This window comes from Eleginops maclovinus, chromosome 22 (assembly GCF_036324505.1).
Source record: "Eleginops maclovinus isolate JMC-PN-2008 ecotype Puerto Natales chromosome 22, JC_Emac_rtc_rv5, whole genome shotgun sequence".
NCBI classification, from domain to species: domain Eukaryota; kingdom Metazoa; phylum Chordata; class Actinopteri; order Perciformes; family Eleginopidae; genus Eleginops; species Eleginops maclovinus.
The window spans coordinates 23325819-23343378 of NC_086370.1; the positions used below are offsets into that span (position 1 = coordinate 23325819).

A 17560-nucleotide genomic window follows, 5' to 3' on the forward strand; every position below is an offset into this window, starting at 1 on the left:
GCAGAAGAAGACAGAGGAAGTAAACACTAAAGGGAACAGCAGAAGAAGACAGACAGGAAGTAAACACTAAAGGGAACAGCAGAAGAAGACAGAGGGAGTAAAAACTAAAGGGAACAGCAGAAGAAGACAGAGGAGTAAAAACTAAAGGGAACAGCAGAAGAAGCCAAATATTTGTTGTTTTTTAGATGTTTTTATTTATTTATCTTTCTTTCTTTAAAAACAAATATTTCTTCTTTCTTCCAAAGCTCCCTCTTTTATTGTGAATCCAAACCTCTCATTTCCCATCTCCCTCTCTCCCCCTCTCTCCCCCTCTCTCCCTGTGTGTGTGTGTGTGTGTGTGTGTGTGTGTGTGTGTGTGTGTGTGTGTGTGTGTGTGTGTGTGTGTGTGTGTGTGTGTGTGTGTGTGTGTGTGTGTGTGTGTGTGTGTGTGTTTGGCACCTCCTCCTCCACCTTCAAACATGGCGCCGGCCCGCAGCGCTGCTTTTCTCCTGACAGACGACGCAGATCGGGAGAGAGGGAGGAGGAGAGGGGGAGGAAGCAGCAGCAGCGACTCACCATGACCGAGTTTTAACATCTCCTTTTAACACCAACAAAACAAAAACAAAGCAACAGGCTCTTTACGCACCGCTTTTGGAAAGGTGTACGCGCCAGACGCTGCGTAAAGGAGAGCCCACCTGCGCGACGAAGGTAGATTTCACTCCGGTTCTCTAGGATGTGATTCTCCCGGATCTGTGAGAAAGTAACGGAGCACTTTGACGGTTCCTCGGGGTCTGATTTGGCTCCGGTAAGAACATGAGCAGGAACTCAGACTGAGGCTTTCCAGGAAATAAAAACACAACAACTTTTTCCAGTTCTTCCACACCGAGAGGATGGATGGGGAACATATGGAGAGGGAACGAGAGAGGCTTCCTCCGATTTACCACAGCTCCGCTCCTGCTGTAAGGAAACCCTTTTTACTTTCAAAGTGATGTCCTCTTTAATATCTCAGAAAATATGGTTTTCATAACAATACATTATATCTCAAATTGGAAAAAACAATTAACATTAAGAGGGAATTTAATAATAATCCATAAAAACGGATAAAAATCCTTTAGCGTTGATTTTAAGAAAGCAATTTCTGCCTCTGAAAAGTAGCTTTAATGGAAATACTTGAGTAAAGTACAACGTATGTCGAAAAAAGTACTTGAGTAAATGTAATTAGTTGCTTTCAGCCGCTGTTAGCATTATGTGACCAGCAGATATTCTGTTTTGACATTTGATATTTACTGCAGAGGATCAAGGATAACACAAGGAAGTCACAGGACATGTTCAGTTTGTATGTAGAGTCTCTCCTGGGACATGTCTCCATGTCTCCATGTCTCCATGTCTCCATGTCTCCATGTCTCCATGTCTCCATGCTTTAATGTTCAGAAAGCTCTTTATGTTCCTCATACTGCCTGTGCTGCAGCACCTCTTTTCACCCTCTGTCTGAAACCAGAGCCCAGTCTGCTCTGATTGGCTAGCTGGCCGGCTCTGTTGTGATTGATCAACCAGCTTAGAGATGTCCCGCCCCTTAGCCTATCACGTACAATGTGTTGGAGCGCCAGCCAATAGGAGCGTGAGTGTTCCATTGTGATGTCACCGTGTTCCAAATGTAAACAGTGTGTGGGAGAGGAACTCCCTCCAGAGGGAACACTGGTATTTTAGGCTTTGCACAGAAACCTATGCTGCAGGAGAGGGAGCAGCATGGAGGGCCCCTTTAAGATGCTTTAGTTTCTCCGTGTGGAAAAAGTGAGGCTCCCGTTCTTCCACGATGACTCCTGCAGCAGCGTCTGATGATGCAACCTCCGAGTTGTTAAATCTTACAGGGATTACCAGCTGGATTAGAGTGTTGGTAAACCCTAAAGAGATCATAGTGTTTGTTGTGAAGGATCAGATGTTACTCTCCTCTAAACCCTAAACATCTTCTTTTCTAAATTCTGACTTTTCTTTCAACTTTAGACTTTTTTCACAAAGTTCTGACTCATTTTCCAAATGATGATTTTACATCAATTTTGGTGACAAATTAGAATTGATTAAAAATTCAACTCATTCAAATGAACACATCTCCTTCTCCCCTTTTACACATTTCAGACTTCTTTTTTATTCTCGCTTTTTTCCAAATCTCTAACTTTTGTGAATTCTTCGACAATTTTGTTCTAAATTCTCACTTTACATTTCTGACTTGTTTCAGATGTTTCTCTCCTCTGTCAGCTGTTCTGTTCTGTAGGCTAACACTTTAAGTGTGATCTATACGCCTACTGCCTGAATCTGCTTGACGGTTCATTTGTTGCGTTTGTAATCCAGCAGGTGAACCTATATGTTCATGAAACAGTGTGTGTGAGATTAACTGTGTGTGTTAAAGTGAGACGGAGGTTGCCTCTCGCTGGTAGCTTGATGTCATCTCCATTGTGTCAGGCTGCAGGAATGTGCGGATCGGATGGTTTCTGGTCTGTCATTGCTCAGGCCGTCTGGAGATGTCATTGAGTGGCTGCATGCGTTTACTCTCTGCAGCAGAAGTTTCTGCGTCCCTCGAGTTTCACATCTGAGGAAATTCGGGCTGAAAGCTCCGACTTACAGCGGGGCTGACGGAGCATCGCAGACCTATAAAAACACAGAGGAATTGAAGACAGCTGGTGTTCACTGAGGGGGGTTTCTACCTGAGAGAGTAAAACAGCTGCTGTTTCAGGACAGAGCCTCGGGGTGAGGGTTAGGTACGTTTCTAAACAAGGTTTTCTCTATAAGATGTCAGTCCAGGAATCTTGAATTGGGTCTGGACTTCATTTGTTTAGTCTAGGGCTGATGTTCTTTCCGTCTGTCTGAGAGCTCCTGTACTTCTGTCATCGTCCTTTTTTGTTTACTGATACTGTGTGTGTGTGTGTGTGTGTGTGTGTGTGTGTGTGTGTGTGTGTGTGTGTGTGTGTGTGTGTGTGTGTGTGTGTGTGTGTGTGTGTGTGTGTGTGTGCTGTCAGTAGCGGCTGCTGTGCATCTGTTGATCTTCCAAAGCCTCTCACCCCTCCTGATAAACTCCCCATCCTACTTTTTTGATCACATGCATTACGTCTTCGTCTTCTTCTCTTTACTCTCTAACCATCTCACCTTCCATATTTCCCTCTCCATTTCTCAAAAGTTGTCCTCTTCCTGTTTTTGCTCCTGAGATTCTGCTTCAGTTTGCAGCAGGTGATCAAATGAACGTTATATGAGATAGATTTCATTTTGTCGGACGCCTGGATTGATTTAAGGAGCTCCTATTCCTCAGCTTAGTTCACTTTTGTGGCCTATCTTTGAGGATTCATGTTTGGTTTTGGTGAGATACAAGAACCCTGACAGGCTGATCAGGATCTTGACTCATCCTAATAGCAGGAACGCTTCTTCTCTGTTCCTCGCTGTGATGATGATCTTCTTCCTCTTCTTCCAGGGTTTTGGGCGAGGCGCAAAGCAGCCATTTCCGTCTCTGGGAACATTCATCTCCACGCTAAACCAGAGGAGAGACGCTTTGGGGCGAGGAGGCTTCACGGGCGGCATGACGGGAACGCTGAGCAGCAACCAGTGGCTCCGACACGGTCAGTCCAACGATTCTCTACTGAGACGACTAAACGTCATCACGCCCAGCCGCCTGTAGCTTAGCGGTGGTGTCGTGAAGTCATGTGACCATGCTGTAGTTCCTCTATAGCCCAACATTAGCCTCCTTCAGCTTAGCGGTGGTGTCGTGAGTCATGTGACCATGCTGTAGTTCCTTTATAGCCCAACATTAGCCTCCTTTAGCTTAGCGGTGGTGACGTGAAGTCATGTGACCGTGCTGTAGTTCCTTTATAGCCCAACATTAGCCTCCTTTAGCTTAGCGGTGGAGACGTGAAGTCATGTGACCGTGCTGTAGTTCCTTTATAGCCCAACATTAGCCACCTTTAGCTTAGCGGTGGAGACGTGAAGTCATGTGACCATGCTGTAGTTCCTTTATAGCCCAACATTAGCCTCCTTTAGCTTAGCGGTGGGGACGTGAAGTCATGTGACCATGCTGTAGTTCCTTTATAGCCCAACATTAGCCTCCTTTAGCTTAGCGGTGGTGACCTGAAGTCATGTGACCGTGCTGTAGTTCCTTTATAGCCCAACATTAGCCTCCTTTAGCTTAGCGGTGGAGACGTGAGGTCATGTGACCGTGCTGTAGTTCCTTTATAGCCCAACATTAGCCTCCTTTAGCTTAGCGGTGGTGACGTGAAGTCATGTGACCGTGCTGTAGTTCCTTTATAGCCCAACATTAGCCTCCTTTAGCTTAATTTACTTATTTTATTTATCACTGTATGTTCTCAATCTCTAGTTTCAAGTCTCATATGTAGCTCTGTCTGATATTAGGGACAAGACATCTTTAAGAAGTCTAAGGACCAAACCTATCTCCCAAAACAAGACAGATTAAATCCGTTTTGGGAAAAAGAGGCATATAAACATTGTAGAATATCCTCCCAACTTGTGGCATCAAATCATAGATGTACTTTAATGCAACAAGCAACTTGCTTTCTTTGCCTGTGTGCAGTGTGAGTGTCACTGTGGTGCGTTCACTGTCTGCTGCAGGACGTAATGATGTGTTACTTCCTTTGTTTACACTGCGCTTGATGTATGCGCTCGCTCTGTGTTTATGTCGAGCTGCTAACATGGCAGCGTCTCCTAAACGGAAAGTTTTCAGTACAAAAAAAAGAGTGAAGATGAAGAAAAGCTGTTCATGATTTCCACTGAAATAATCTCACAGAAAATCACAAGGTCACAAACTGCTAATTAGACTGTGAGAGGCGTTTTATGAGGCTGGAATTAAGCTTCTGTTCTCAATTTCACAGCTCAGAAAATGTAAAAGACAGGCATTTTTAGACAAAAACACTAAAATATAAATAAAGGTGACCAACATATCCTGAGGCGGCATTTTGTTTACCCTTCGTCAGCGCTTCTGAGATTAAAGGGAGTGTGAGTTCCTGTTAAAGGCGAGGTTATTTTCTGACTGCCGTGAGAACGCTCACCAGCCGCTTTGTCACCACGGCTCCTGATGCCAGAGTAATTATGCAAACCTCCGCCCCAAATGAAAACCATATGAAAGCAGAAACACACACACACACACACACACACACACACACACACACACACACACACACACACACACACACACACACACACACACACACACACACACACACACACACACACACACACACACACACACACATATAAGATAGTGCAGCATTCCTCAGTCCTGTTACAGTCGTCCGGCTGCTGGAAATTCACCACAATTAGCCACTTCATCTGTAACGTATTAGAGGAGGTTTGTATTTCCTCTTTATTGTTATGGTTTCATGTGCTGAGGCTTCATATCAAGATATAAAAACAACAATGACACCTTTTGTAGAAATAGAGAGCTTTTTTTGGGTATTATAAAGGGAATCTGAGGCGTATTGGAGAGGGGGAAATAGCAGAAATCAAATTTCAAATCAAGTCACATTTATATGTCCTCTATCATCAGTCTCTTGGTTTGTCTGTCCTTTAAACATCCCTATCCTCCTCTACGGTGGCCAACATCTGCAGCAGCTCTTCAAAACATGCAGCATCTAGAGAACATTCAGCAGAGGAAACATGAGCAGGTTTACTGAAAGCTGCAGAAACCAAACGCTGCAAGAAGCTCCAACACAACGGAGACCAGGGGACACTAACGAGAGACGCACACAGCTGGAGACAAGGGGACACTAAAGAGAGACGCACACAGCTGGAGACCAGGGGACACTAAAGAGAGACGCAAACAGCTGGAGACCAGGGGACACTAAAGACAGACGCACACAGCTGGAGACCAGGGGACACTAAAGAGAGACGCAAACAGCTGGAGACCAGGGGACACTAAAGAGAGACGCACACAGCTGGAGACCAGGGGACACTAAAGAGAGACGCACACAGCTGGAGACCAGGGGACACTAAAGAGAGACGCACACAACTGGAGACCAGGGGACACTAAAGAGAGACGCACACAGCTGGAGACCAGGGGACACTAAAGAGAGACGCACACAGCTGGAGACCAGGGGACACTAAAGAGAGACGCACACAGCTGGAGACCAGGGGACACTAAAGAGAGACGCACACAGCTGGAGACCAGGGGACACTAAAGAGAGACGCACACAGCTGGAGACCAGGGGACACTAAAGAGAGACGCAAACAGCTGGAGACCAAGGGACACTAAAGAGAGACGCACACAGCCGGAGACCAGGGGACACTAAAGAGAGACGCACACAACTGGAGACCAGGGGACACTAAAGAGAGACGCACACAGCTGGAGACCAGGGGACACTAAAGAGAGACGCACACAACTGGAGACCAGGGGACACTAAAGAGAGACGCACACAACTGGAGACCAGGGGACACTAAAGAGAGACGCACACAGCTGGAGACCAGGGGACACTAAAGAGAGACGCACACAGCTGGAGACCAGGGGACACTAAAGAGAGACGCACACAGCTGGAGACCAGGGGACACTAAAGAGAGACGCACACAGCTGGAGACCAGGGGACACTAAAGAGAGACGCACACAGCTGGAGACCAGGGGACACTAAAGAGAGACGCACAAAGCTGGAGACCAGGGGACACTAAAGAGAGACGCAAACAGCTTGAGACCAGGGGACACTAAAGAGAGACGCACACAGCTGGAGACCAGGGGACACTAAAGAGAGACGCACACAGCTGGAGACCAGGGGACACTAAAGAGAGACGCACACAGCTGGAGACCAGGGGACACTAAAGAGAGACGCACACAGCTGGGTCTCTGTTGTTGTCACTATTTGACCCCTAGTTATTGGTCACGTTGATGACAGGTCCAAAAATAGTTGCCTATCAAACAGAGCATTTGGTGACAAAAGGAGAAAAAGTTAGCGACACAAAAAATCTAGTTGAAAAATAAAAACTGTCTCTGTCTCAGAGGGAGTCTGTCTCAGAGTGAGTCTGTCTCAGAGGGAGTCTGTCTCAGAGTGAGTCTGTCTCAGAGGGAGTCTGTCTCAGAACTGGAAGTGTGTGTCAGTATATCAGAAGGTTAGCTACGTTAGCGAGCTAGCTTACAGCAGATCTGCAGTGACATCAGAAGGAGTCATGTGATCACATCGTTAGAATAAGACCAGAAAGCATTTCAGGAGAACAACAACAACAGAGCTTCACCAAATTTCAGATCTGTAGGTGAAACCACAACAAGGGGATTCCTTTTAGCAGATTTGTAGGGGGGGCTCCAGAGCCGTTTTGCCTGCTAGACCCCTAATATACCACACTTTACACCAGTCCTGACAATTGTGCCAAAAACCTCCAGCTTTTAAACACCTCAAGACCCTCAAAAACGTGATTCAATCTGGAAATAATAATAACTTTAGGGATTCCAATTTGTCCTCAGCTCCGACTCTCGGTGCCCTAATTAAAGGCCGACGCTCGGCGACAACACGTGAGGAAGGTTTCCTCGTCAGCAGACATCAGAGCTTTGTCAAATAATAAACTTTGATGATGTTCAAACAGGACCCGGGGGGGGGGGGGGGGGGCGTCCTCAGGGGTCTTAAAGGTGACTGCTCTGATTAAAGGCTGTCATGGCGACCGAGACTTGGAGTTATCTGGACTTAATTGGGTGACGCACACATTGACAAAGCACAAGTAATTAGTGAAGGAGGAGGAGGAGGAGGAGGAGGAGGAGGAGGGGGAGGGGAAATGATCCTCTTGTCAATCAATGGCTCATTTTCAGATTTGAGGATTCATTTGTTTTGTGACCCCATTAATGGATATCGGACTTACTTCTTCACCTCTTCTCAGAGAATATTTCCTTGCATATTGTAGGATTTTAAAATTCATTATTCATTTTATATTTAGTTGTTATAGATGATATGATTGTACGGTAGATTTCTAAAATATTTTACACAAATATGAATTTATCTTTGTTATTTTGGGACCTATTTTAATGTATTTATTATTATGTTGTTTTTATTTTACTTATTTTATTTAATGCATTTATTTGCACACGACTGTCGATTTTACAGATAATGAAAAACCTAAGAACTGTGAGAGGAAAACATCCACGCTCTTTTACAGAGGACACACACATATATTAATAGGCAGTAATAATTGGATGGAGACCCTCAGTCTGACCCTCCTGTCGACTCAGATAGAAACCGTTCAGCTCCTCTGATCTAACACCTGTCTCCTTTATCTGAACGAGCACCCACAATGCACCTGGTGACGGTTGTTACTGTGGAAACAGAGACAACAGGAGGCTAAGAGGGATGGATGGTCTGAAGTGTGTGTGTGTGTGTGTGTGTGTGTGTGTGTGTGTGTGTGTGTGTGTGTGTGTGTGTGTGTGTGTGTGTGTGTGTGTGTGTGTGTGTGTGTGTGTGTGTGTGTGTGTGTGTGTGTGTGTGTGTGTGTGTGTGTTCTTTGAGCTTCAGATGTTTTGATGTTTCTGCTTTGATTCTTTTCTTAATTTATTCCTGAATCGTTTCCATCCTCCCTGAACCCAGTGAGTGTGAGTCGTGACGGCAGACTGTGATCCAGAGGACCGTCTAATGTAACCTTCATATTTTTGGTATACACTCATATTTATCTCGAGGTAAAATAAGGAACTGTTTCTCAGCAGTTTTCATGTCTAGACTCAAGAGTACATTCACACTCTTTGTCTCCTAATTTCTTTCCTTTCTATTTTCTTTTCAAACTCGATTTTTTGGAATTTCCGACTATTTCTCAAAATTGTCACTTTTTCATCAAAAATCTGATTTTCTTTCACATTTCTGACTCTTTTTTTTTGGCCAGCTAACCAATCAGAGCAGATGGGCTCTGGTCAGACAGAGGGTGAAAAGAGGTGCTGCAGCACAGGCAGTGAGAAACATAAAGAGCTTTCTGAACATTAGTAGGAGAGGACTCTTTAGAATAATTGAATCTTTAGCAGTTTTTAATTGATTTCTCCCGCGGGGGTTTGGATGAACAGTGCTCTTTTTGCTGCTCAGTGAGTTCATTGTTTGTCGTGGTTCCTCCCCCAGGGAGAGAGCTGCCTCCCATCTGCAGCGATGTTCGTCATAAGCAGCGTCTCTCCATCGACACGCTCCCCCCCGAGGTCAAAGCGCCGTTCCCCTGCGACCCCGTCATCCCCCTCCGCACCAAGACCACCAAAGAGTTTCAGTCAGTTCCCACTCACTCAACAACAACACAATTCTACATTCTATGCAAAAAAAATATATAATTATAACTGTGTGTGTGTGTGTGTGTGTGTGTGTGTGTGTGTGTGTGTGTGTGTGTGTGTGTGTGTGTGTGTGTGTGTGTGTGTGTGTGTGTGTGTTTGTTTCCAGAGAGGACATGGAGCGAGCCGTCCAATCAGGCGACTGGAGGGAGGTCCGAGAGTTTTACCTGACCACCTTCGACTCCTTCATAGAAATTAACGCTGCCTTCAAGGTGGAGCACACACACACACACACACACACACACACACACACACACACACACACACACACACTCTGGCTCTCAGCCTGTTTAAGATCCTGTTAAAGTTTCATCACACACTATCACTTTTTTTACGATGGGAATGATCTTTTTTTTCTCGTGCTCCCTCCTTCCCGTCCTTTCCTTATTTTGAATCCTCCCTTGTCGACCCAGCGGGAGGCGAACGCATCTTTTAACACCATCGATGACTCCGGAGTCAACGCTAAGTTTGTCAACGCTGTTTACGACGCACTGCTCAGCACAGTAAGCACACACACACACACACACACACACACACACACACACACACACACACACACACACACACACACACACACACACACCACCATAGTATTTTGTTCGTTCATCTGTTATAGATTCCTCAGCGTTTGGACTCCTTCTGTTTTCTAAATGTTGCCTGTGTGTGTTCAGCCTCAGGACATCCAGAAGTCGGTGCTGAAAGGGATCATCAACAGCCTGCTGAGGGAGTGGAAAGGGTGAGGACACATCTCTCTGTGTGGGTTTTAGTTACTTTAGAATACTTTTACTGTGAAAGAGTAATCCTACACTCTGGTACTTCTACTTTACTCAAGTACAAGATCTGAGTACTTCTACTTTACTCAAGTACAAGATCTGAGTACTTCTACTTTTACTCAAGTACAAGATCTGAGTACTTCTACTTTTACTCAAGTACAAGATCTGAGTACTTCTACTTTTACTCTAGTACAAGATCTGAGTACTTCTACTTTACTCAAGTACAAGATCTGAGTACTTCTACTTTACTCAAGTACAAGATCTGAGTACTTCTACTTTACTCAAGTACAAGATCTGAGTACTTCTACTTTTACTCAAGTACAAGATCTGAGTACTTCTACTTTACTCAAGTACAAGATCTGAGTACTTCTAGTTTTACTCAAGTACAAGATCTGAGTGTGTGTGTGTGTGTGTTTTGTTTTCAGGCCCCGGACCAAAGACGACCTGCGAGCTTATTTCATTCTGGTTCAGGTGAGACTGTAAACCTCTGAAACACGGTCAAAGGTTTCCTTCATAGAGAACAAACTGACTCACATTCAGAAGTACCAGTCTGAGCACGCTGCAATCCAGACACTGAGGGTAGATGGTCAATAAACTGCCAAAACCATATAAAGAAATAGAATGAAACATGAACATACAGCTGTCTCTCCAGCTGAACACCCCCCCCCCCATGTGGGTGCTTTCTTTGATCTTTTTTAAAATCCACTTTCATCTTATTCCTGATCCCTCTCTCCACACACAGTATGATTTTGTCCCGTTTGACTCGCCTCGTCTTCCAACAACACACACACACACACACACACACACACACACACACACACACACACACACACACACACACACACACACACACACACACACACACACACACACACACACACACACACACACACACACTGGGTGAGATCATGTTGGAGTAGAGGACCGTTGGTTTCCTGTCTGATGACGTGACTCACTGCTACTCATTCATTTCTCTTCGTGTGTGTGTGTGTGTGTGTGTGTGTGTGTATCACCCTGTTACTGTAAGAGTAAATTAACCTCTTTGGGATTATCTCACTCATTATGTCAAGTGTTATTATTCCCGTTGCATCCAAACGTTAGTCTAACGCAGCAGGTCGTGTTCTCACAGAGCCATGTCTCTGAAAACCCAAAACAAAAGCCCTTTAAACCCAGCTGAACCCGTCAAGCTTCAATATGACTTATCTGTGTGTGTGTGTGTGTGTGTGTGTGTGTGTGTGTGTGTGTGTGTGTGTGTGTGTGTGTGTGTGTGTGTGTGTGTGTGTGTGTGTGTGTGTGTGTGTGTGTGTGTGTGTGTGTGTGTGTGTGTGTGTGTGTGTGTGTGTGTGTGTGTGTAGAACCCGCAGTATTCGAGCACCAGCACCTACGTGATCTACGCTCACCTGCTGAGGCAGATCGCATCTCTGTCCGAGGCCGACCACCACTACCTGGTTCACTGGCTGAAGAAGTAAGTGTGTGTGTGTGTGTGTGTGTGTGTGTGTGTGTGTGTGTACCTCCTGTACGCGCATTGGGTCCGCGGCTGATGGAGTGTGTGATGGGAACGTAAATCCTCTCTAACACCGCTCTGAGCTCTGATGAATCTCTCCTGTCAGCTGCTGCACACCACAGACCCTGACACACTGCAGCCGCTCCAGTTCTTCCTAACAACCCACTTGGTTTCCCCCTCTAAACTGAGGGGGGGGGGGTCATGTGGCTGAAATAAAAAAGACATGTTTTTACCACCTTCAGATATGCTTCATATAGACTATTGCCCTAACAGACCGTCAGTATTATATGCACATGTGGAAGAGGTTTTACTTCAGTATCAGGAAAATGTCCCGGAACATAGTGACATCACTACGGAACCCTCTCAGCACTCCAATTTATTTTCTAAATTATCCCTTTTTTCTAAAAATGTTTCAGTTTTTTTTTCTAAATGTCAACTTTTTAAAAAATCAGATAGTTTTTTCTAAATTCTGGATTTTCTTTCTAAATTTCGACTTAAATTATCCCACCATTTTCTCAGTGTACGTGATAGGCTAAGGGGCGGGACATCTTTAAGCAGGTTGACTAATCACAACAGAGCCGGCCAGCTAACCAATCAGAGCAGACTGGGCTCTGGTTTCAGACAGAGGGTGAAAAGAGGTGCTCCTTTATAGCCGAGCGATTTGATTTAAATTACAGGTCTCGTATGAAACATGTTCCCGTGCCGCTGCTATTTTCTTCTCTTGCAGCGTCTACTTTTGTGCACGTGTTTGTTTCAGGGTATGTGCAGGTCAGCAGTTTTGACTTGGCCAGGATGCTAACCAATACTAATTGTGTGTGTGTGTGTGTGTGTGTGTGTGTGTGTGTGTGTGTGTGTGTGTGTGTGTGTGTGTGTGTGTGTGTGTGTGTGTGTGTGTGTGTGTGTGTGTGTGTGTGTGTGTGTGTGTGTGTGTGTGTGTGTGTGTGTGTGTGTGTGTGTCAGGCTGTCGGCGAGGCGTTTCAGGCAGCTGGTGGAGCGCCTCCTGCAGTTCATCTCGACCCGTCTGTTTCCTGCAGAGCCCGACGAACTTCCTCCTCTGACCAAGTGCTCCTGGTGGATCCCCTCTGCTACCAAAGTGCTCAGTCTTTTCAGTGAGACACACACACACACACACACACACACACACACACACACACACACACACACACACACACACACACACACACACACACACAGTTTTATCGAGCGTAGAACAGTAACGTAATGCCTTTATTCCTTCCTCTCCTCAGACGCAGCCAACAGTGTCTCCTCGACTCCCATCATGCCTTTCACCGACTTCTACAACATCACTCTGGAGCACATCGACTTCATGGAGGAGTACCGGACCTGGCAGAACTACGGCAACTCAAACAGGTCAGATTCTCATCGACTGATTAGGATTAGTCTCAGAATAATGACAGGTTTTTCACTTCCATACTTCCCTCTCGTCTTCCATCAGGTTCTCCTTCTGTCAGTTCCCCTTCATCCTGTCGACGGTGGTGAAGAAAGCCATCATCCAGAAAGACTCTGAGCAACAGATGATCAGCCAGGCCAGGGTGAGACACACACACACACACACACACACACACACACACACACACACACACACACACACACATACACACACACACACACACACACACACACACACACACACAAATATGTACTTTGGGGAACATCATTTCAATTTAACATGCAAGCAAGAAACAAATGCATGAACTTTACCTTTGTGTGTGTGTGTGTGTGTGTGTGTGTGTGTGTGTGTGTGTGTGTGTGTGTTGCAGCAAAGCCTGGTCAGTAAGGTCTCTCGCAGGCAGAGAGTGGACATGAACCTTCTGTTTCTCAACATTAAAGTACGACGAGCACAGCTCCTCAGCGACTCACTGGATGAGGTTAGTACACACACACACACACACACACACACACACACACACACACACACACACCCACACACACACACACACACACACACACACACACACACACACACACACACACACACACACACACACACAGTCAGTCAGCCTAAACTACCCGTAAATCTCAGGAGAACCAGAGAACGTAAATCAAAGAGGTGTTAAATGCTCTGTTGTTCTTTGGTCTGCAGAAGTTTAGGAATAAAGGATGCTAACACACTCCTGTCTGAGGTTTCAAGGGAACAGCTGTGTTATAAATTATAGTAGAGGGTGCAATTATTGGTTTCAAAACTGTGTATGAAACACAACATTAAAGCAACAACTTGTAAAGATATTTGTTGTTAATTAAAGAGACAGAGTAGACAGGGGGGGACAGGGGCGGTTGATATGCAGCGAATGGAACCAGGATGAGTTGTACCCCAGAACACGGGCCGTCAGCTCCACTATGTGACCCATATACCAATGAATCTCATCCATGTGTTCTCCAGTTGACGAGGAAGCGGTGTGACCTGAAGAAGAAGCTGCGGGTGACGTTTGTGGGGGAGGCGGGGCTGGACATGGGCGGCCTGACGAAGGAGTGGTTCCTGCTGCTGGTGCGACAGATCTTCCACACCGACTACGGTGAGACACGCTCTCAGGCACAGGGTTCAGAACTGTGTGAGTGTTCTCTCATACTGCCCGTGCTGCAACACCTCTTTTCACCCTCTGTCTGAAACCAGAGCCCAGGCTGCTCTGATTGGTTAGCTGGTTGTGATAAACCAGCTTAGAGATTGTCTCGGCCCCTTAGCCTAGCCTATCACATACAATGTGTTGGATGCTAGCCAATAGAAGTGTTGTATAGTGTTGTAACTTTGTTCTGGGAGTAAACAAAGGAGTCCAAGGGAAGCTTTTCAGGCGGGGGAGAACTCCCTTTGGAGGGAACACAGGCTAACACACACCAGGAAAGAAAAAACCCCAAAAGCAGAACAGGGCCCCTTTATCTTATGAACAGGAGAAGCTGCTGCCCTACAAGAAGTTTTATAGACTTCTGAAAAAGTATTATCATATTGTATTCAGCTGACTTCCCGTGGTGGTCTTCTCCCCCCCCCTCCAATGTAAACCATCTCCATGTAACAGCTTCAACCCAGAGAGTAGAGACACCAGAGGAGAGGAGATGTTTCCACGGGAGCGACAGATAATGCTGACAGCCTGGAGGGAAATCCAGCTTGATGCAAAGTGATGAAAAGAGAAGCCAAGCGTTATGAAACGACGAGCGGAAAGAAAAGCCGATTTTTATTAGACGGGGTCTCGGTGGACGGTCAGTGTTGGTTACGGGAAACTGGGAAACAAACTGTTAGTTCACACGGGACCAGCGCGAGGTTTCTCTCAACAGCTAGAAAAAGCAGCTGCAGTATTTATGTAGAATGACCCTCCCAACCCAAAGACAAATCTCTGCATGATTTCTGGTTTCCACGTCTACCCTTCTTTGCGTTGGTGTTTGCTAACGTCTCCTCTCTGTCTCTCCTCCGGTCGAGTCGCTCTTTCCATCCTCTCTCCGTCTTTCCGCGGTCGTCTGTGTTTTTGGTGCCAAGGGAAGCCGGCCCAAAGAAACACACTCAATGAGAGCTGTGTTCCCCTCATTAGCAGCGAGGGAAAGCCCCGTCTCGCTGCCTCTAACACACACATATAGAGAAACACACACTCAGCAGGTGTACACACACACACACACACACACACACACACACACACACACACACACACACACACACACACACACACACACACACACACACACACACACACACACACACACACACACACACACACACACACAGGCTCTTTTATGCATGAAAGCGGTGTCAGTTTCTGCTGTTGGGAGATGTGAGACTCCAGATGTGTGTCTCCTCTTGCAGAGCTGGAACAGCTTCATTATTCTGTCCACTTTATTCTCCTTCACTCCGCTCATCATCGTGTCTTTGTCTCGCTGTGATGACAGTGGATGGACTTTAAGGCTGAGGGAAAACAGCACCGAGATCAGAGATATATCAGAGATCAGAGATTAATCAGAAATCAGAGATATATCAGAGATCAGAGATATATCAGAGATCAGAGATCAGAGATATATCAGAGATCAGAGATATATCAGAGATCAGAGATCAGAGATATATCAGAGATCAGAGATCAGAGATATATCAGAGATCAGAGATTAATCAGAAATCAGAGATTTATCAGAGATCAGAGATATATCAGAGATCAGAGATATATCAGAGATCAGAGATCAGAGATATATCAGAGATCAGAGATTAATCAGAAATCAGAGATTTATCAGAGATCAGAGATATATCAGAGATCAGAGATCAGAGATATATCAGAGATCAGAGATTAATCAGAAATCAGAGATTTATCAGCGATCAGAGATATATCAGAGGTCAGAGATCAGAGATATATCAGAGATCAGAGATATATCAGAGATCAGAGATATATCAGAGATATATCAGAGATCAGAGATATATCAGAGATCAGAGATCAGAGATATATCAGAGATCAGAGATCAGAGATATATCAGAGATCAGAGATAGATCAGAGATATATAGGAGATCAGAGATCAGAGATATATCAGAGATCAGAGATAGATCAGAGATATATCAGAGATCAGAGATATATCAGAGATCAGAGATCAGAGATATATAGGAGATCAGAGATCAGAGATATATCAGAGATCAGAGATAGATCAGAGATATATCAGAGATCAGAGATATATCAGAGATCAGAGATCAGAGATATATCAGAGATCAGAGATCAGAGATAGATCAGAGATCAGAGATATATCAGAGATCAGAGATATATCAGAGATCAGAGATAGATCAGAGATCAGAGATATATCAGAGATCAGAGATTTATCAGAGATCAGAGATATATCAGAGATCAGAGATCAGAGATCAGAGATCAGACTGATTTTGAGTGCTGAGAAAAAGTCAGAATTTTGGAAATGTCAAAAATCTGAAGAAATAATATTCTTATAAAAAGTGAAAATTTGATAAAAATCAAGAATCTTTAAAAACTAAGGTTTGGTGAAAAATCTAATTTCGCATAACAGGATTAAAGGTGCACACCCCTTGGCCCTCGCCGCTTTATAGCCTTATTAATGTTTAACTTTCCGTGGTGATTCCAAAGGATTGCTTACAGAGTGTTGTAGATCAGAGTACATGCTCCCTGGTCTGGAAGTCAATGGGTTCGTGAATGTGTTAATGGTGTGCTAAATGAATAAATTAAGCTGGATTTATCCGAGAAATTTGCTTAACGTCATTTTAATTTCCAGGGATGTTCACCTACATGAAGGACTGCCATTGGTTCAGCAGCTGGAAGTGTGACAACTATTCGGAGTTCCAGTTGGTCGGGACTGTATCCTTTATTAATAACACTGCTTTAAAGGGTCTCTGGGTGCTGTACTCTGAGGTTAAGAAAGGGAACGTGTGTTTTATTTAAAAGGTTGTAGGTTTTGAATGTGTTATCCCAGCCAGAGTTTTACTTCTGCACAGACATTATTATTTTCAGACTTCAGAATGTTAGTTATGTTCAGCCAACACACACACACACACACACACACACACACACACACACACACACACACACACACACACACACACACACACACACACACACACACACACACACACACACACACACACACACACACAGTTCTCTTTAACGCCCCTCCCTCTCTACTTTCACACACTATAACATTCCTCTGTTTAAACCCCAGAGGAATGAGAGATGCTATAATATGTGTTTGAGGCCGTGGTTTTTTATTCAGCAGAGAATATAAAGTAAAACAGAACAGGTTTCAAAGTGGAACATTTCTCCAGAACTGAACGCTGTCTTCTTCTGCTGTTCCCTTCAGTGTTTACTTCCTGTCTGTCTTCTTCTGCTGTTCCCTTCAGTGTTTACTTCCTGTCTGTCTTCTTCTGCTGTTCCCTTTAGTGTTTACTTCCTGTCTGTCTTCTTCTGCTGTTCCCTTTAGTGTTTACTTCCTGTCTGTCTTCTTCTGCTGTTCCCTTTAGTGTTTACTTCCTGTCTGTCTTCTTCTGCTGTTCCCTTTAGTGTTTACTTCCTGTCTGTCTTCTTCTGCTGTTCCCTTTAGTGTTTACTTCCTGTC

At 44.9% G+C, this 17560-nt stretch overlaps 1 protein-coding gene across 1 annotated transcript in view; it reads left to right on the forward strand.

Moving 5' to 3' along the window:
• Nucleotides 1-465: 465 nt before the first annotated feature.
• Nucleotides 466-17560, forward strand: part of hectd2 (HECT domain containing 2) — a 34212-nt gene continuing 17117 nt past the window's right edge. Inside the window, exons 1-14 of the mRNA XM_063875504.1 lie at nucleotides 466-938; nucleotides 3437-3581; nucleotides 9039-9177; nucleotides 9345-9447; nucleotides 9649-9738; nucleotides 9907-9971; nucleotides 10434-10479; nucleotides 11364-11473; nucleotides 12473-12621; nucleotides 12760-12883; nucleotides 12969-13065; nucleotides 13294-13401; nucleotides 13914-14046; nucleotides 16724-16806. Coding sequence (XP_063731574.1) covers nucleotides 870-938; nucleotides 3437-3581; nucleotides 9039-9177; nucleotides 9345-9447; nucleotides 9649-9738; nucleotides 9907-9971; nucleotides 10434-10479; nucleotides 11364-11473; nucleotides 12473-12621; nucleotides 12760-12883; nucleotides 12969-13065; nucleotides 13294-13401; nucleotides 13914-14046; nucleotides 16724-16806 — 1461 coding nt within the window. The 5' untranslated portion in view covers nucleotides 466-869. The remainder of the gene's footprint in view (nucleotides 939-3436; nucleotides 3582-9038; nucleotides 9178-9344; nucleotides 9448-9648; nucleotides 9739-9906; nucleotides 9972-10433; nucleotides 10480-11363; nucleotides 11474-12472; nucleotides 12622-12759; nucleotides 12884-12968; nucleotides 13066-13293; nucleotides 13402-13913; nucleotides 14047-16723; nucleotides 16807-17560) is intronic.